General features: G+C 52.9%; 8 protein-coding genes across 8 annotated transcripts; 6 read left to right on the top strand and 2 right to left on the bottom strand.

The window, feature by feature from the left end:
• Positions 1-775: 775 nt before the first annotated feature.
• On the top strand, positions 776-3845 carry E0L32_001655 (uncharacterized protein; the record flags this gene model as incomplete). The annotated part of the gene is made up of 2 exons (XM_031135758.1): positions 776-1206; positions 2351-3845. The coding sequence occupies 2 exons, from the start codon at positions 776-778 to the stop codon at positions 3843-3845; spliced, it is 1926 nt and encodes a 641-aa protein (XP_030990906.1).
• Positions 3846-4988: 1143 nt separating this feature from the next.
• On the top strand, positions 4989-5669 carry E0L32_001654 (uncharacterized protein; the record flags this gene model as incomplete). Its single annotated transcript, XM_031135757.1, has 1 exon — positions 4989-5669. One exon carries the CDS (start codon positions 4989-4991, stop codon positions 5667-5669), a length of 681 nt encoding a protein of 226 aa, XP_030990905.1.
• Positions 5670-5784: 115 nt separating this feature from the next.
• E0L32_001653 (uncharacterized protein) lies at positions 5785-6693 on the bottom strand (the record flags this gene model as incomplete). The annotated part of the gene is made up of 3 exons (XM_031135756.1): positions 5785-6021; positions 6091-6341; positions 6399-6693. 3 exons carry the CDS (start codon positions 6691-6693, stop codon positions 5785-5787), a joined length of 783 nt encoding a protein of 260 aa, XP_030990904.1.
• A 709-nt stretch (positions 6694-7402) lies between these two features.
• Positions 7403-8140, top strand: E0L32_001652 (uncharacterized protein; the record flags this gene model as incomplete). The annotated part of the gene is made up of 1 exon (XM_031135754.1): positions 7403-8140. The coding sequence occupies one exon, from the start codon at positions 7403-7405 to the stop codon at positions 8138-8140; it is 738 nt and encodes a 245-aa protein (XP_030990903.1).
• A 1216-nt stretch (positions 8141-9356) lies between these two features.
• On the top strand, positions 9357-9761 carry E0L32_001651 (uncharacterized protein; the record flags this gene model as incomplete). Its single annotated transcript, XM_031135753.1, has 1 exon — positions 9357-9761. The coding sequence occupies one exon, from the start codon at positions 9357-9359 to the stop codon at positions 9759-9761; it is 405 nt and encodes a 134-aa protein (XP_030990902.1).
• Positions 9762-10007: 246 nt separating this feature from the next.
• Positions 10008-11242, bottom strand: E0L32_001650 (uncharacterized protein; the record flags this gene model as incomplete). Its single annotated transcript, XM_031135752.1, has 2 exons — positions 10008-10884; positions 10941-11242. The coding sequence occupies 2 exons, from the start codon at positions 11240-11242 to the stop codon at positions 10008-10010; spliced, it is 1179 nt and encodes a 392-aa protein (XP_030990901.1).
• Positions 11243-12475: 1233 nt separating this feature from the next.
• E0L32_001649 (uncharacterized protein) lies at positions 12476-13537 on the top strand (the record flags this gene model as incomplete). Its single annotated transcript, XM_031135751.1, has 2 exons — positions 12476-12637; positions 12704-13537. 2 exons carry the CDS (start codon positions 12476-12478, stop codon positions 13535-13537), a joined length of 996 nt encoding a protein of 331 aa, XP_030990900.1.
• Positions 13538-17360: 3823 nt separating this feature from the next.
• On the top strand, positions 17361-18839 carry E0L32_001648 (uncharacterized protein; the record flags this gene model as incomplete). Its single annotated transcript, XM_031135750.1, has 1 exon — positions 17361-18839. One exon carries the CDS (start codon positions 17361-17363, stop codon positions 18837-18839), a length of 1479 nt encoding a protein of 492 aa, XP_030990899.1.
• Between the last annotated feature and the right edge of the window lie 650 nt (positions 18840-19489).

Genomic DNA, 19489 nt, shown 5'->3' with positions numbered 1-19489 from the left:
CTCACCAAACACAGCTGGTGTGATTAGTGTATCCAAAGTGGAGATGCGACAGACAAGTATCTCCATTGCTTTACAGTTTAAACAATACAAACAAGGAAGAGCAAATGCAGGAGGCAGAGAGCTCGCGAGAACCAGCATCTACGGAGAAACACCTAGAGCTGACAGGCGCTCCCCGAACATTGATTGCGTGCAAACAAGAGTTGAACTCGGGTCGGGTCGTATTTCCGCTCAGTACGGTTGGAGCCGGAAAGACCCTCGTTTCATAAGGACTGAGCAGGTATTCTTGCAGTAAGCAGCAGTTACGGGCTTTGCGAAGAAAGAGTTTAGTGTTCTCGTTCTGGCTCGTCGTGGGATTGCAAGCCAGTCACCACCAACACCTTGGAAAGACAGATCACTATCATCATAGCCACATTGAAAGAAAAGAAGGAGAGACATACACTCAAAATCCCTGCAGACGAAACCCTGTTGATGGAGTTTGCTGAGGGTTGTATCCACCCACCAACGACATCTTAGCGTCCTCGCACCCACCACGTAACAGTTGAGCCTGGCACAAGGTGCAGATGTGGCGTCTGCAACCTATGCAGTTTTACGGGCTTCTTGCAAGGCAGAATAGGTACGTTTCCTCTTGACCCCGAATACTCTCCTCTTTATTTCCCGACATCCCAAACCGTCGTCTACGCTTCCGCATGACGATCCGAAACACACACATTCCGCTGCGGTTAACGCAATATTGACATTCCTCGGCATTTAAACCGTATCGGGTGCATTGTTGGCAATGGAAGTCGTCGGAGGCGTTGCCGCAGTCACTGAGCTTCTAAGCTTGTCCATCAGGCTGAGCCGGGCGGCGAAAAACCTGACGCAGTCCTTCCGCAACTCACCGAACGAATTGCTCGAACTATCGTCAAAGATTGATTTATTATTCTCGCGTCTACATCAGTACGAAAATCTGTATTCAGAACTCTCGGCTGCTGATTCGAGTGCCCTCCTCCTGGACGAACATCACACTATCTTTCTTGGCCAGCTCCAATCCCAACTACTACGGCTTCAAAGCCTCAAGGCCGCAAATGAGGCACAATTGCAAGACACCCCGAAAGTTAAAGATCGATTGCTATGGGCAACTCTCAACAAGACAAAAGCCGATCGCGTGATCAGGGAGATCAAGGAAGCGGTAGCCGGCGTCGATAACATGCTCAACATTCTAGGGTTGTAAGTAATTGAATGTTTCTCTCATCAGCTATCCGACTGAGGAGGTGGCATCTCGCCTGGATCTGACCGCCATTCCCAAAGCCAAAAAAAACGCTGTACTAATTGTTTAACTGCATTGATTAGGCGCTTAGCTAACTTCAATTATGTCTCTTTACTGAATCTGAGCGCCGTCCAGAGTGCCGCCCACGAGGATTTGAAACGAGACCTTCAAAGCATTCGGAGCATGATTCACAGCGGGATTGACGCTCTGCTAGTACAGGTACACCACCCTCATGAAGATGATAACTTGAATACCTAATGTGGCTAAGCGATCCGTGGAGTCCGAACAGAATACTTCTAGGCCATCCGCAGAAGAAATCCAACATCAAGGAGTAAAATTGCCTGTCCGAGCTTTGGAACAAGGTCATTCTGAAACCGCCCATCAAACCAAACCACTCGATAGCAATCCGGTCGCCATATTAATCCAGCATAATATGAGGAAAACTTTGAATCGGTCCTTTGCACACTTTGGCGATACGGACATGACCAGCTTACCAACGTCTTTTATCACTGCCCCGAAGGTGGGGGGATCTGTGGCGATTGAAACCAGACGAAACCGCCGAAAAGGCCGATTCCTGTTGAAAGTGGGATTCTATTTCCTTTGCCAACGGATCCTGCTTTTCGAAGTTCATACCCAGCAACTGATCGGATCCTGGGTACAAGCGCCTCGTTTGGGTTGTTCCCTCAGGATTTTCAGTGTTCGGCCAAGTGACGCACCCATATTTGATGCCTGTCACAAATTGGACTTTGACCGGGTCCGATATTTGTTGGAGAACGGAGAAGCGAGTGTTCATGATGCAGACGAGCACGTTGGTGGCTTGCTAGAGGTGCGCTATTTCAAGTCACTGTCATGGAGACTGATCTGTTAGTTCTAGCCTGCAGTACTCACAATGCATATAGCATGTTTTCCAGGACGTCTTTAATTATCAAGAACCCTTCAACAAATACAAGGGCCAGATTGTTTTGGAGTACCTTCTGGGCCAGGGATGCGACCCGAGCGCGTTTTATGGAATAGTTGAACACAAACGGATGTTCGTGAAAATACCCTCTAGCCACTTTCATTTGAGACTATTACTAATGGTTCACGTTTCTCCCTTATATGCAGGCCTGCAATAGTACAAGCATTCAAACGTGGTCTGTCCGATGCCGTTTCTACGTTGTCTGCACACGGTGGCGATCTTCTCTCAGCCGGCCCGGCCCTTGCTGGTCTCTTGCATAACCGAGGCGGCCGTAATCCTGGACAACTGCTCCGATGGAAAGTCAAATTTCTTCGATCACTGGGCTTTTCTGACTGGAATGCCAGCGATTCTCGAGCCAACCCTTACCCAGTTAACTTGCTATACAGCGCCTGCGAGTGCAAGAACCTGGAGGAAACATTGTTTGCCTTGGAAGTGGCCGGAGTCGACCCTAACATTGAGGGGTCTTTCAGGCGCACTGCGCTTGGAAATGCAGGGGTGATAGGATGGGTCGAAGGCGCATCTTTGTTGGTTCAGTGCGGTGCAGAAATCAATGGCGGCGTTGGGAGCTATTTCGGTACACTGCTTGTGCGAAGTCTCAACCCCAGGACTCAAATTAGTCATTGGTTTCTACAGCAAGGTGCTGATCCGCAGCTAACGGACTCTAATGGCCTGAGTGCATGGGCCAAGTTTATGCGTTGCAGGTATATTGATCATTTGACTGGCCGTTATGGTAGTCAAATTGGGCCATGGTCGTATCCTTGGGTTGAGGGTGGATTGGCCCATCTGCTTATGCATGATTCGGACCCCTTCGAGTTATTCATGGAGCATGCCAGTGATTATCACCTCACAGTTGATACGACGTATCTACACTGGGATGAACAAATCCGAGCCGCCGATGTGGCACAAAGGTTGAGTACCGGGATACCAATTGGAAGTAATATGATAAGCCCAGGAGACTATCAGGCGACCGGTCTCTCAGACGACCCAAAACTCTTGCGAAGATTTACTTTCACTTGGTCTAATTCAGGCGACTTCTACGGTATGCTAATCGATCTGAATCGATCATTTCCCAACCTCATCACTATAGCCATCACCAGCATTTTCTATATGAGTGCTTTGACACTGACGCAATCTGACCTAGCTCGATCATTACATAGCGAAAGTCTTGCTGAGGATGACGATGGCCATGGCGAGGACGATTATGACGAAGAAGAAGAGGAAGATGATGATGACGATTACGTTGACGAGAGAGAGGAGCAAGGCGATGAGGAAGGAAAGTATTTCTTCAACGCAACCCGGTTCTTCCAGCACACCTCTACGGAAGAAGGCCGCGCACAACTCTCAAGTTTTCCGATGGTTAGGGCTCTGTGCGATGCACTGCAGTATGCGGGATACCGCGCGGAAATGGACAACGACGGCGACATCTGGTTCGAGGATGAGGATGGCGAACGATACTTTGATGCTTGGGAATATCTACCGCCCTTAGACGAGTGGAATCACTACAAGTGGCTCACGGCTAACTGTCGGGTCTGTCAGCGCATGGAGTGGCACGGATTGGGTGATGTTGTCAGAGAGGCTGAGGAGGGACGCCGACACCTACATGAATACCGTGAGAAACTAAAAGCAGTCAAAGGTAGATAAGCTGTGCCTTTTGGGCTCCCAACATCTTGCCACCAATATCCAGATAGATCAAGTTAGGGAACCCCCAAGCGATCAAAATCAGAACAACCAGCTGCTTTCCAGATTGTGCCGAACTAATACGAATAGGTTGACACAGATAAATCTGTATGGTTTTAGGTCAGTTAACTGCGTGGTCTTCTACTACCGGCGCAACGCGCATCTCATGCAACTTAGCCACGCTCAAGATCCCCTGATGGAAGATGATGGGCAAGAAAGCGTAGAGGAGGATGTTGCGGTGTGGCGACAGCTGGTTAGCGTACGGCACTTTGCCCTGTTTGGAGAAGACCGGTACGGGTCCCGGCAAACGAGGGTAGGTTCCGGTCAACACTTTCCAGACGAGGCAATGTCGCAAGGCTCGCCAGAAACCATACACAGTTCCTTGAAAGTTGCAGACGGTAAGGCCATGGCGAAAATATGGTGTCGAGTCTGCAGTTTCTTGGGCGCCGCTGATCTGCCGTATCAGACCTGGCTCAAGTTCGTGCTTCATGTTGGATATCGACTCGTATTGAAAACGTGCCAACAGGGGTGGTCCTTCGATACGTTAATGTGATCGACACATACTGGGAATAATGGGAAAGGGTTCATAAAATCTTGGTTCTTATAAAACGCAAAGATCGCTTTATTCTTGTTTCGATTATGAGATGATCGTCTCTTTGTCGGTCACAACCCTCGTGTCTCGTATCGAGGATCGGCCTAAAGACCCCGTTGGAGCCACCACGCTGGGTCCCTCTGCTTTTCCCTTTACGGAAATTCAATGACACAGGCCTGTCTGGTGATAAGTAAGAAATGCCGCGAGGCCGAGCGGCTAGCTAGCGTCTCAGATGACGACAGGCGACAATTCGTGGTAATAAGTGTGATGTCTCCTCTGTTGTCATTCCATTAGACCGCCTGTAGCTCAACTTGAAGGACTTGACATCAAAGGCCGCGCCTTGTTCTTACGCCTCCTTATCAAGCTTCGTTGCACAATATTGCCACTCTACTGGTGCTTCAGCGTTTCCTTGCCTCTTCGTCCGTTCTATCGCTCAAACGGTTAGTTGATTCACCATCAAGCCCCTCACTGTTACTAACGTGCAATGACGCGGTATACAAGACTCACTACACGAGATGGCCGGCCCGACCGTGTTGCCTGGCGCCGAGAGCGAGTTAAAGCATTACCTGCGCTTCCAGTGGTGCCGCGATCAATTGATGAAAGAAGAGGTAGTCATCGTTCCACGGTTGGACAAGGAAACGGATGGCCGCGGCAGTACCGGAAAGCTCTTCAGCGAGACCCTCAACACGCCAGCGACCATCTCCAACCGCATTGTCATATTCCACGACCCATCCATCGAGCCTACATCGCATCCTGATTCGGATAGTATTTGGTTACCCGTTACTACCTGCACGGTCTTTTATACGCTGGGAGATGGTGTCTGCGGCTTTGGCGACATATGTCATGGGGGAATCCAGTCCACACTCCTCGACGATGTTATGGGTGTATTTGGCATAATCAACGCTCGACTGCAAGATGGCATGATCCCCTCGAGACCGCCTGGTAAATTCTTTCCAAGGAATAATCCAAGGATGCTCAATCTGGCCAAGAAATCGATAGCAACACAGGGAATCCAAGTGGACTTCCTGCGGCCTCTGCGTGCTCCGACGGTGATACAGGTCACTGTGAATCTTAAGGATATTGAGCACGATGGGAATTCTTTTCTTGTCCATGGTGTTATCAAGGATGGAAAGGGCAGAGAATACGCCAAGGCGCAAGCACGTTGGGTGGTATTTAGCGGTAGACGAAAGCTATAAGTCAGACAAGAACCAGCTTAATATGTTACAATTTGCGCAGGCATATTGCACACATGAGACTGAACAGGTTGTTTTCTCGCGTCTTATAGACAGCCGTTGCTCGTCCATCCATACCTCAGTAGGCCACTCCTCCGCTCACACTGATGTACTGTCCGGTAATCCATCTCGACTTCTCGTTGACCAGCAACAGCACTGCATCTCCGATATCTTCTATTGTACCGGGCCGGCGAGCGGCACGTGTGATGGAGACCTCGGACTCCATCATCTCCGCCTCGTGGCCTTCGGGGTAGATGTCGGTCTTGACCGGACCCGGCGCCACCGAGTTGACCGTGATGCCTCGGCTCCTACCAAGCTGCGAGAGGCGACATGGTTAGCCCTTTCATTCCTGCCATTCAAATGTCCTGATCGATTGGGAGCTTACCTCCTCGGCCCAACTCCAAGTCAGACTATCAAGCGCTGCCTTGGACGCCGCATAACTCGAGATCTTGGCATTGCCTCTCTTGGAGTTTGTGGAGCTGATGTTGATGATGCGGCCGCCGCGAGGCATATGAGGCACGACAGCATGGACCATGTAGAATGGACCAAGTATGTTGGTGTTCAAGACTTTGGCTAGCTGGTCGACGTTGGGCTCCTCTGCGATGGGACAGAAGAATGCGGTGGCAGCGTTGTTCACTATACGGGATGAGTTACAAGCCACATCCTGGAGAGGACGTGGCACTAATCACTTACCGAGAATATCAATGTGATCAGTCTTAAATCCGTCAAGAGTTTGTCTGACCAGCTCACGGGCTCCGTCGAGCGTGTCCACAGCAGCCTGCACGACGATGGCCTGACCGCCGGCTTTGCGCAGCGACTCGGCCACGTTGGCAGCTCTCTTCTTGGAAGTTTCTGACACGTAGTTCACAACAACTGAAGCCCCGTTACGTGCAAGGGCGACGGCGATGCCTGCGCCAATGCCGTTCTCGCGGCCTGAGCCCGTGACAATGGCAACCTTGCCATGAAGGCTGAGAGTGTCAGCCGTCATTCTTTGGTGCACAAAGAAATGAGAAAGATGTTGCTCTATGAAATATTTAGGTTTGAGATAGAAAGCTAGAAGAGGAAGTCTCTGAGGTCAGGGCCGTTGATCGTCGGCCAATTTATATCTGTCCGTGGCATAGTATTGAACCCCGAGAGTGGAGTAGAGCATTGAACTCAACGAAAAGGAAGTTGTTGAAGTGACGGGTATATCTTCTAAGAAGATGTCCAAGATAATGCCGACATGCCCAGTGTGCTTTGACCGTTGTCCTCGTCTGATTGGGCGCTGCGACGCGATGCAAGATCACGACTGGCAAAATTACCCGATTAGGAAAATGGGGTCTCGGAAGAAATTATGGGTCTGGTGCAATTCATGTCTGTTCGCTGCAGCGGGATGAAAGTTGTTGGGGAAGGCCGAATCACGGAGAGAAAAGATTGTGACTGCCTGAGAAGTCTCACATCCCACCTCGAGGACTGTGTCCTGAGTGTTGTGCCCTCTGCGGGAAGCTTTGCATTTCCAGAGTCCCAGGTGCGGGTGACTCAGATTGACTACGATGCTCTGAAATGGTAATCTCCACCCAGATGACAAATCCTCCAATCTGTATGCTGAAGACTTCCACATTCCCAGCTTCGAGAGTCTGCGCATGAAGCTTCTAAGCCGTCCAGACGATTGTGATTGGCCTGTTATCTGTCCTGCCACAACACCCTCTCTCAGGAACATGGCTCTCCGCATCGCCCCGGTCAAGCTGGCGGACCTCGACACCTTCATCTCCGAGGCAGCCACCGCACCCACCCCCGGTGACGACCTCGTTGCACCGCCCAACCCGCTCGCCTGGCCCGTCACCACTTCCGCCGAGGCCGAGCAGCGCGCCCGCAGGTGCTTCGCCCTGCAGAGGCGGCGCGTCCTCGAGGATCCGACGACGCGGTTTATGAAGGTCGTCGACGACGACACCGGAGCCACCGTCGCCGTAGCCCGGTGGCACTACTACCCCGACGGCTACGCCTACGCCAGCGAGGCGGCGTGGGAGATGGCACCGCTGATGAGCACAAACGATGACGACGACGACGATGAGGCGTACCCGCCGCCCAACTTCAACGTCCGCCTGCACAACCACATCCTCACCGAGCGCGACTCGTTCCGCGAGAGCTGGATCCCTCTGGGCGAGCCGTGCTGGATCCTGATGCACCTCGTCACCCGGCCGAGCCAGCGCCGCCGGGGCGCCGCGGGGATGCTGGTCCGGTGGGGCATGGACCGGGCGCGCGAGACCGGGGCGCCGGCGTACCTCGAGGCCGGGGTGCAGGGCATGCCCGTGTACGAGAAGTTTGGGTTCGTACCTGTGGGTGATGTGAGGAGGGTAAGCTTGGAGGGCCTTGGCGAGGTACCTGGCGGGTTGAAGGAGTTTGTCCTGGTGAATATGAAGTGGGATCCGAGGGTTGATGGGAAGGGAGATGAGTAGAAGGGCGTAGCGATGCTTGGTTACAGAGAACGATAGATGTCACCCATAGACCAATAGCGATAGCATAGACCGGGCAAGAGAAATGGTAATTCGAAATGCCAGACTCTTTTGTCAGTTTCGAGGTACAGCTCGAGTGTCCGATGAGCAACGGGGTGATTTTGCTGAGCAAGTTCACCAACCTTTCTATTTGTGCTAGTCTCTGCAAACAACGATTAGGTAACGAAATGCACACCATGAATATCTTCGATGACGAGACTCTTCGACCCTCAGAGACCCGATGTCGCCCACCAAACTCCACTCCCTGTCAGCAACTTGGCCCCCAACATATAGAACAGGCTTGGGCGCGACGGGATCCTTGTCTGTACGACCATAGCATAGTTTCTGACGCCAGCCTGACATCAACTCCGCGGGTTGGCCAAGTGGGTGCCCCAGGCACTAAGCAGAATTTCCCTGTGTCCGTTCAAAGAATGAACGAAGACGACACTGGTTGCATCATGAGAGTCTGGGTGCGCGTAACTACATATCCCCTTAAAGGCTGGAAGAGCGCCATGACAACCAACGAGATCCATGATGCAGGGGATCCTGCTGGAGTTGCCTACCTTAGAAGGATGGAAATGGGCTTACGAGGTGTTGTTCCGGCTTTTAAAGGGATAAATGGCTCAACAAACCGACGAGTACAGCAGGTTACGCGGCCGACCATAGCCGCCATAAGCAGCGCTACGCGTTGCGGCTGGGCGCGGATTGCTCCCGGGCGATCACAATCCTGAATGATCTGCACTCGTGTAGGCATGTCAGCGTCAGTCACTCAGACAATTAAGCTTCCCCTACCCCCACGAACTCGAGCAGACCGCGGAAGGGTCGGCATGAAAGCAGATCACTCATTGGACAGCAGTCTTGAGAATGAAGATGAGCAGCTGCCTAGATTACGTGAAAATACTACCTAGAAGCGTACGTGAACTGCCCTGAAAAGCTTCAACAACTTCAATGTTGATCCGTTGAAAGCCTTGCCGAGTTGATGATATCATAATGAGCTCAAATCTAGGGGGCTGAAGAATCCTTCCATTCAACCTAAGGAGCTTGAATAGTGATATAAAATGCTGCGCCATTGCCATACAAGCAAACTGGAAAGTCAACAGCAGCTCCTTCAATCTGGCATTTCTGGCATTTCTGGCATCCATCCTCCCGAAAGCTATCAACGCACCAAGAAAAGCCCAACATGCATTTCTCATCTGCCCTCTTGAGCGCACTCGCCCTCGCCCCTGCGGCCTACGCCACCTGCTTCAGGTACTCCTGCCGCATCTACGGCCTCGAGAACCCGGAGCGGCCCGGCGTGTACGTCGACATGGCCATCACCAACGGCGACATCTCCGAGACGTACTGCACACTCCAGCTCGGGCGGGACGAGTACATGAACCACGGCAACGTCGAGTTCTTCACGTTTGACTGCCCGCCCAATGGCTGGTTCGCGACCCTGCACGAGGGGTCCGACTTCATCCGCATCACGACGCCCGACTCGGACAAGGAGGGCAAGTATATCGATGCGCCTATCGACTGGGACAGCAGTGACGCGGGCAATGGGATTGGGTTCCTGCTGTCGTATGATGGTTCCAATGGTTGTTAAAGGATGGCTGTTGTTGTGTGTATCGGCGTGGGATGTACCCGTCGATCATATTGCAAGGAAGCGGAGGTTCAGCACTGAGCTTCTTGAATGTAGTATCGGACAACGCGCCGGATATGAATGACAGTGTCTCTTGTTGTATGGGCTTCTCTCTCATAGCCGCTGAACCATGCCTCCAAAAGTGCCGCTCTCGCACATTCGCCTGTTGAAGTCTTTCTGTGCCGGGTTATACATGTAAGTTGTGCCTTCTCATATCCAGGAAGGAACCACATCCTTAAATGAATCCTTCTCGTCTTTGGCCTTCTTCTCTCTGGCACCCCGCCCGGCACGGCGTGCTCGGTCCCGTTCGCGCCGCTCCCTCGCTCGCCGCATAATGTCCTCGGCGCCGAAGCCTCCGAAATCTTCCTCCTCATCGGCTTGCGGCTCGGGTGGGTGCGTCTGTATCACCGTCCGTCGATCCTGAAATGTGGTCGGTGTATTCGATGGCCCTCGGTGGTTCTCAGTGCTTCGCCCCGCTGGCCGTGCTGGCCGAATGGGGGGCCGGCTTTGATGCGACTGCTTGTATGGGTCGAACGTAGTAACCCCATCAAGGTCATCGCCGTCATCACCAGAAGATGCTGTCGCAGATTCTGTGGCACCAGCCGTTCCTGTCTTATCCCAAGCACCAGGCCCAAATCGCGATCGCCTGGAAGGCGAATTTCCGGCAAGCCCAGCAGCAGCCCTCGTCCCGCCAGCCACAGACGTGAGCGCTGTCAGCGGCACCGCAGTCTTCCTCGGACTGGCCATGAGGCCCTGCAGCGCCGTGCCCGCAAACGCCGCATCTCCCTCGTCGTCATCGCTATCCCCATCGCCATCGTTCACCCGAGCACGCGCCCTCTTGATCCCGGCTCGCTGCCGTGCCGTCCGGCTGAGCGTGGTCTGCCGGCGGCGCACAAGGTCCGTCATGTTGCCCGTCACGGGCCGCGAGATGTTCTTAATCGTCTCTGCGTTCTGCGACTTGGCGAGCTTCTTGAGCCGCTGGTACTCGGCGTTGTGCAGGTGTGCTGTGAACATCTTTGCCGTGGCGAGGAGCTCGTCCTCGACCATGCGGTACTTGTCGTCGTTGTCAGCGCCCTCTATCATGAGGCTAGAGAGATATTTGTGAGTCTCTGACACAAGTGAGTGAGGGCGCGTTTGACTTACCTCTCGGTGGGAGGAGCGGGCGGGGGCGATGTAGACGGTGTGCGGTCTGGTGAGCTGTTAGTAAGCCAGTCAGGAGGCTCAGAGCTGCTGCTATGCGCACTTCGCTTGAGAGAAAGGTTGGATCGCGGTTTCTTGTCGTCACGAGATAGATCGCGCTCCCTCTTGGGAGTGGGACTTGGTCGGCCGGGATCCCGCTTGATCGGGCTGCGACCTCGTGATGATGAAGGGCTGGCGTTCGATTCGCGTTTGACGGCCACGGGATTCGATGCGCCACGGCGCTTCCACGGCAGTGTGCGAGTCATCACTACATATAGAGAGACCGAGAATTGAGAGGCAGTTTGATATCTGATGCTTCGGGGTCTGGGCATGTGAGGGAAGTCGTGACCGTTGGGAATTGAGCCAGGTCTGTGATCTCGCCAGCAATGAGGACTCAACCTATCTCAACAGCAAATCGCACGCGGTGTATGGTAGCTGCGGTATCTCCCCTCAGGGCTTTCAAGTCACTGAACATGATGCGATATTCATTGTTTGATGTAGCTTCATAGGAAACAAAAGCAATTGGGGATCAGTCTTCAATCGCGTGAATGAAATTAGGAGGGGAAGACGCGCCAGTGAGTGAATCGGCTGATGATGACTAATCACATAGGACTGTGCCGAAACTACCTGCACTGTACTCCTTCCAGTCCGACAAGACTTAACACAGGAAATTGATTTGGAAAAGAAAACTGAAAGAAACAGTTCGTTACGACTCAATGCACAACAGATGCCTTGATCCTGCATTCCATAATTTTGTGTCTCTTATGCAGTCGCATCACCCTGAGTTGTGCCGGGCCTTTTCTAGTCAAAGTTGAACTGGAACCACTCCTCTTCAGCCCTCTGGACGTTTAGAACTTCCGAGATGCATCTCTTAAAAACCCAGAGACGGTGGAATCTCGTCGGTGCTGTCCCTCATAAATGGCAATGATTAGACTTGGGAGCTCTACGTTTGAAAGTGGGCGTCTTTCTAGTAACTTTTCCTCTGTGAGCACAGCTGGTTAAGCCATATTCACCTTGGGCGTCTCTTGTTCTCCCTTTCCATTCATTTCCTTGTATGAATCAGAGGATCATGTACTTGCAGCGAAAATAGGCGTCTTCACCGATTCACTGTCGCTCACGGCGCGCTTTCTTTCCTTAGGTACATAGGCGGGCCACCAGTCTGATTCCACCACCTCGGACTCGGAGACTTTTCTCCTCGGTCTTTGTGGTCGCCCCATTTGCTTTGTAAGTTATCATCAGCTCCAGGACAAACATCTGGCGAGTAAATCGGCATATGACAATGTTGGGCAGCCTTGCACCGCTGCTTGATAATCATATGCGGCTTGACCAACCAGGCGCCGCGAATCCGACTTCAGCGGGGCCTCCGGGTATCAGGTGCGGAGGATTGTCACGGCTCCGTCCCCGTTGGAGTACCTAACCTTGAACTTATAAATGGGATGCTTTGGCCCAATTATCTTATTAAGTCGACAATAGTTGCATACCCCTGAACAGCAGAAAACATGGCGAAAGACAGGATCGATGTCGACGCCTACACCAGGCCGTACATGCTCACTGCCAAGATACACAGGGATGTGTACCCGGCCATCGACCCTACAAACCCGGAGCTGAGTGCGGCAGGCAAGGTTGTTGTCGTCATTGGCGCCACCGGAGGCATCGGCTTTGTATGTTGCGAGAGTTGAGAGGGCACCCAAGCCAGGTTTGGTAGGAGCTGACTAGACTATTGTTAGGCAACGGCACGGGAGTGGAACAGGGCGGGTGCGCGAGGGATAGTCCTGGTCGGCCGTCGACAAGAAGCACTCGATTCTACAGCGGCCGCTCTCATGGGGCCGGCAAAGATCATCACCGTCAGCGCCAACATCATCGATGCCGCGGCTTGTGCCGACGTGATGGAGAGGGCGCTTACCGAGTTCGGGTCGGTGGACGTACTGGTCAACTCTGCTGGCGGTGCAATTCAGGGGATGATTAGAGAGATCGAGCCTGCGAAGTGGTGGCAGAACCTGGTTAGCAAACAGCCTCCCCCGACCTGGGTCGTGATCCGGCAAGTTGACAAGTTACTTACGTACTTCGCACAGGAGCTCAACCTCCGCGGCGCCTTCAACATCAATCAAGCCTTTATCAAAGCCACTGATGGCAAGGGCACCATCGTCAACATCGGCAGCATGGGCGCCGGGCTCACCCTGCCGGCCATGTCGGGATCCTCGGTCGCGCAGCTCGGGCTGATCAAGCTCTGCGAAAATATGGACTTTGAGCTGCCGGGAATCCGCGTCTTTGTGGTACACCCGGGCATCGTGGCGCTCGAGGACGGCCGCGGCGCCGTGCTGAGGAATATGTTGGATGTCGCTAAGGACACGCCGGCGTTGACGGCTGGACTGACTCTGTATCTGGCTACACCGAGGGCGGAATTTCTGAAGGGAGGGTATCTGCATGCGAACTGGGATGTGGAGGAGATGGAGTTGCATAAAAGGGAGATTGTGGAGAAGAGACTGCACAAGCTTGCCTTCCTCAATGCAAAGCTGCAGGAGGGAGTGTATTCGTGGTCTGACGCGCCGGCTGAATCGTGACTGCGGTTGTACGTAAATTAGCATGGTTGCGATGTTTGCATGTTACTGTTTGTTGCACTTCTGGCTCGCGCCTGCAAGCAAGTTCCAAGACGGGCCTGAGCCTATGCTACACTGACATGGCATGAACTCTCACATCCTTTCACGGGGATATCGTCCTCACTTCTCACAGGCAGGGAGATTCTCGACGGAGGGGAGCCTCGGTGAACGCGTATGGTGTCGATGTACCCCGATCAAAAACCTTATCCGAAAGGCCCGGGCTTTTCTTGATACCCTAACACACCCCGACTTTCTCAAAGCAAAGCCCTTATTATTCTGCTTAGGACGTCTAGTATACATGGGGGTAGGATGGTAGATGGCGTAGTGGTCAACCACGACAAATTAACGGGGATTCCACAAAACTAACCTGTCATCCTACCCCCTTGCGGAGGAGGACACCACAGAAATAATGTGGCTGACCTCCTTCACCACCAGAAAAATCTTGAAATGGGTTTCTTCGTAGGCAGCAGTTTGAAACTGAGTGCTGTCGAGCTTTTTTGCCCTTTTTGGGCTTTTATTTTTCTTGGGTTGGCCTGATCTTCACTTGACTCCCCTTACTCTGTTCCTGTCATTGCCTTCCACTCTCAAGGTTCTGTTCATTCCAGCTTGCTATTCAATCTCATTTTCCTCACAGCGAAGAAGGAGGCCATCTTCTGCTTTCGTTGTCGGCTAACTTCTTTTTGGTTCCAAGTATAGTGTAGCAGGGACATTGTCTCGACTGCTATTTGGCTCAAGCTTCTGACCGAACTCAGCCAGCACGCAATCGTCCATTCAATTTAGAGATATCAACAACACTGGTAATTCCTAGATCAACTTGCCGAATCATTCAATTAAATTTGGTTGTGCTTTTGCGTCGCAGCAAATTCTTTCTTAGTCACCTCAGCTTCTCGTCATTCACTATTCACCTCACCTAACCTTGACCTCGACTGAGTGGCCACCACTTCACTTTCGTCACTACCCTAGCAAACAGAGAATTAGACCGCTGATTCGATTTCGGAAGAAATTCAAAGTCGACCTCATTGGTCTCGTCCTGTTGCCTGCAATATAAATATCTCCCTTCTCTCAAATTCTCCCACAACTTCTTTCCTCTGTCAGCCTCGCTTCTCACAACCTCTCTGGTCCCTCAAGCCCAACTCAACTTTAACACCACAAAAGTCCCGTGTTTCCTTTTCTGGCAAAGCTTTACCGCACACTACACCAACTCCTCAGCATTTCAGAACACTCGTCAACCTTCCCTCATCTCTTGATCGCACGTTCCTTCTTCCAGCCTCAAACCCAATCTTCTCGACTATCGCCAACCATCATGGTAAGTCCAGCAACTTGTTGCCTACTCTAGCCCTAGGTCTCGAATTCTGCGCATCCGCCGCCATAAGCCTCAGTGTTCCGAACGCAAAACCCCGACAGCCAGGGATGAAACTAGACTGCTCTGCCCTTTCCGCATTGCGGTGCTGTGGCTCAGGGCAGGAAGTTTGGCTTCGTGGGTTTCTCCTAGGGAACAGATCTCAGGACCCCCTCATGTCAGAGCTCCAGTTTCGTGCCCTTGATCCAAGGATCCAGAAACTCTGTTTCTTCTTCCATAGATCTTGTCTTTTCAGTGGCTATAGCGATGACTGATGGTCCACCCAGAGTCAACTCTGGTGCCATTCCAGGGTCCAACTCCCTGGTATCGAGATATCAAGCCTCTCGATAAGGCAGAACCCCCTCCTTTTCCCCGCTTAGGGAGTTGCTCACCACACGGGTGATTCCCTCTCTCTCCGCCGCTTGTGCTCGGCAGTGGCGGAGGGGCGCATGAGCTAATCCAGCATCGGCTCATCAACACCAGGTGACGGTACCCATCTAACCAAGGAGTGACTGAGGCGCACATTCTTTGAGGGGCCTGGCGATAGGACTTAATTGCTTAGCGTTTCCAACCCGACGCTGACTGGATTGTTTTTGTCTTTTTAGGTTCTTCCCGAGACCGAGAGACTCACCCGAGCCTTGAGGCATCTCCACGGCGCGATTCTCGCCGGCAGATCCCCCTGCTCAGCAGGGAACCCGAGTTGCTCACCGCCAATGTACGACCGTCAGGCTCTCGTAGATCTGACCGAGTCGTACATCGATCGCCTTGAAGATCGCGGAAACGCTCTTACTGCTCGCAAGAGCATTATGTTGACTCGAGTGGACGAGTTAAAACAAGTACTGTCGGATATTGATCAAGTCCTGGCTACGGAGCCATGCGAGGCGGCCAGAGCGGTAATGCTGCACGAGCTCCATCGACGCATGATCTCGCTGTGGACTTTTGTCCAAAAGGAGCATCAAGTTTACCAGGCCGAATTTTCACGCTTGCAGGAGAACACTGCACTGGTAGGTTAATGATTCCTTTTTTCCATGATTGTCGCCTTCTATTCGGTATGAAGTCTAATCTAACTGACTTTCTGTGTCCAGGTCCGCGATATTATAGCCCGATTGTCCGTATAGTTCGGTTATTTAGCCAATTTCCGCGTCACTCACCGAACACACAGACATGATCAGATCATTTCAGATATCCCCATATGAGGATCCGACTAAAGAATGATCGCTCCCACCAAATTCCTCTTCGCCCCGGCACGTATGGCATGGATCTGCTTGAACTCTGTCTTCAGAGTTGTATGCCGGGAACTCTTCGAGTCGACAATGAGACCAGATTAGAAGCCCCTTGCAAGAAATAATGGCACAGGAAAGAAAACAATTCAATTCAATGGAATCGTTGTTCCTATATACTTGCAGCTCGTGGCTTTCATTGTGTTGAGTTGACTCCCATCGCGGGATATGGTAGGTTTGGCGTCATGTAAAACTGTCACAAAGACTTGAACAGTCTTGCAAATATGAGCATCGTTGACGAGATATATATATGTATATATGACCCAATACGGGTGACAGCATCTGCGTATCATTGTGAGAAGTTCCTTCTTGTTGGTTTGAAGACTTCGCACAGGGTGGAATGCTGGAGATGCAGCAATGACAGGTTCAGGACTAAGGAAAAATTACATCCGTGGCTCCTCCATGATAACGGTCACCACCATCTTCCTGTTCAGTCCCCAGTTTGTGCGCAGGAGCCATTGCGGCAGTGCATATTTGTTATTGACTCACCTTGGCCAGGCCTGAATTTCCCCAAGGCTGGTCCTCATATTGTATCCCAATTGCCATGATAATCAATCCCACTCAAGCAGGACCATGGTTGAGACCGCAGAGATATCGAGATTCCGGAGGTCCGGACTAGGGCTCTCTGGCCCAGGGCACCAACCTCGATACTCCCCTGGAGACGAGGAAAGCTTGTCTGTCGCTATCTAGCAAACTTCTCTCGACCTCGCGGCGGGGCTGGACAAAGGGTAGAAGACAAGGAATGTCTCTACCACAAGAAATCAAGGGCCCAAATCTCATTGGACAGAATGAGCTTCATGATGTCTTCCATTATCTACCTAGGTATATAAATGCAAGTTCTCTCCCCACGGAGCAACTCAAAGTGTAGTAGTTCGGCTCAAAATCGCCGCCGTGGGTCCACAACTGCGGCTTGGCCCGTGTGAGTCCCCGGTCGGCACCGCCGCTGACGGAGATTGGGCGCTAACCAGACTGCGCCATGCTGTGCCATGCTGTGCCACTGTCCGCATACTGCCTGGTTGACGAAGAATAAAATGTACTTACCACCACCAGCACCCATCGTGGCCGGCGGCCAGGCAAGCTCGTCGACATTTCGTCGAATTACTTCACCGAGCAGCAGCTGTACGATAGCCAGAAGAACAAACTTTGACATCACAAATTTGCATGCATCATGGGCATCACGGTCGCCCAAGGCGGGATGGCGTTCGGGATCGCGGTCGACGACCCAAGTAGTTTGGCTTGTTCGCCCGGCGACACCATCGTCGGCTGCGCCATCCGCAAAATGCCCCTGGTGAGCCCGGACGCCGTCGTCACGGTGACCCTCTGCGGCAGGGCCAAGACCAAACTCATCGTCCGATCCGGCAACAACTCGACCCGCACGTACCGCGGTCGCTTCGGCCTCGTCGACCAGCGCGCGCACATGCAGACCCTCTTCCGGGGCCCGCTTCACATCGTCAACGGCGAGCCCGCACGGCAGTGGCCCTTTACGATCCGCGTCCCGACGCACTGCGCTCCCAAGGCGCTAGGCCCCGTGTCACAGGCCGAGAGCTACCTGCCGACAGACGCCGCATCTGTGGCCGCGACCCCGCTCCCCAACTCCTTCTACATGGACGGCGGCCCCGGCTTCTCCCACCGGCAACGCGAGGGATTCGTCGAGTACTTTATCACAGCGACTCTCACCTACACGCACGGGGGTGAGCGGAAATCCGCAGAGGCCACCCTGCCAATCGCACTTAAGACCGTGACCGGCGACCCGCCCATCGTCGACTTTCAGCTTCGGCGCTACCGCCAGATTGGCTGCGTGTCTTCGTTCAAGCTCCTGCCGGGCGTCGACGACTCCCAATTGACATTCAAACATAAGTTCCGGCAGGCGCTCCACTCGTCCAAAGTGCCTCGCTTCCAAGGCTTCATGGAGATGGCCCTCCCGGGCACCATCCAGCTCGACAACCCCAGCACGATACCCATCCTGCTGAGGTTCGTGCCCGACCCCAAGATGACGAGCAGCGAGCTGGCCGGGACCCCCATCGAGATCACCCTCGTCTCGATGCACATGCAGGTCGAAACGGAGATCGGGCTGCGGTGCGAGGGCACGTTCGGCCCGCACGACGGGGAGGCAGGGTTCAAGACGCGCGTGCCCATCTGGCCGCCGATCCGTGGCGGCGGCGGCGCTATTCTCATCCCCTGCACGCCCGAGCAGGCCCCGGTCGACGTCGGAGCGAGGGCCGACTTTAAGGTGTCGAGAGTCAAGGCCTTCCGGGACAACATGTCGCCGACCTCTACGACCTTCAACATCAAGCGGTGGCACCGGGCCGATTTCGAGTTTCGGGCGCGGGTGGGTGAGGCGGGGGAGTTTCGGATGAAGAAAAGCTTGGTATTAACGATTCTCCCGCCGGGTGGTGAGCTGAGGAGTACAGCTGCCCAGGCGGCTGAGCAGGTGGGTGGCTCTGCGCAAGCTGCGAGTGCCGCCGTGAGCGATGGCGAGGAGGCGCCGCCGCCACCCTTTCAGGCGAGGTCGGAATCGTGGATCCAACCGCCAGCTGAACAGGAAGCGCCGCCGAGCTTTGCGCAGGTCCGGAAGGAGGACGCTATGGCGGGTAGGGATCGGAATAATGGCGAGAGTGCGGGAGGTTCTGGAGCTTCGGCCTCGTAGTGTTAAGCGCAATGATACCACTTGAAATTTGAAAAGGTCTCTGCTCTTCTCCTGAGTGTTTCATTTCGATTTACGCAGGTAGAACTTCGTGAGAAAAACATTCTTCTGAGGCGGCCATGCAGTACGCAGCTGGTGAAGAGAGAGTTCAATGGATTACTAAAAATATCACTCATCAAGTACTGCGAGACCTAATATGTACTTATGTAGCTGCCTAGTTAGACCTAGTCCAGGACGGATGTTTCAAATACCAAGTTATACGAGATTGGCTTCCCCCAACAGTAGTATTGAGATGCTGGGATTCATGATATCGACTTCCAGCCCTTTGGAGGAAAGAGAGAGGGCGAAGAAACAGGAAGGAAAGGGGACAAGAAATAGAAGAAAAGAAAAGATAAAAGAGCAGAAGGAAAAGAAAAGAAAAGAAAGGCTTTGTGCCTCTCGATCTAGTCAACCTAGTTATAAATTCAGTGTCAGAAGCACACGGTTGTAGAAGATACTCAGGGTGGTGATTTCATCAGGCAGATCTCTGACCTTGGTTGGCTTTTGCATTCTTCGCGTCGTTCACAAAACGGCTCAGGGGTGGAAGCAATCACAGTAAGGCCCCCCTAAGTTTGGCAGAAGATCCATAAATATTCATTAAACGTGATCGAATA

Source organism: Thyridium curvatum, assembly GCF_004353045.1.
Source record: "Thyridium curvatum strain D216 chromosome Unknown NODE_6_length_784332_cov_80.453264, whole genome shotgun sequence".
In the NCBI taxonomy this organism is placed as follows: domain Eukaryota; kingdom Fungi; phylum Ascomycota; class Sordariomycetes; order Thyridiales; family Thyridiaceae; genus Thyridium; species Thyridium curvatum.
The sequence above is the reverse complement of the archived record's forward strand: the minus strand, read 5'-3'. Positions and strand labels throughout refer to the sequence as shown.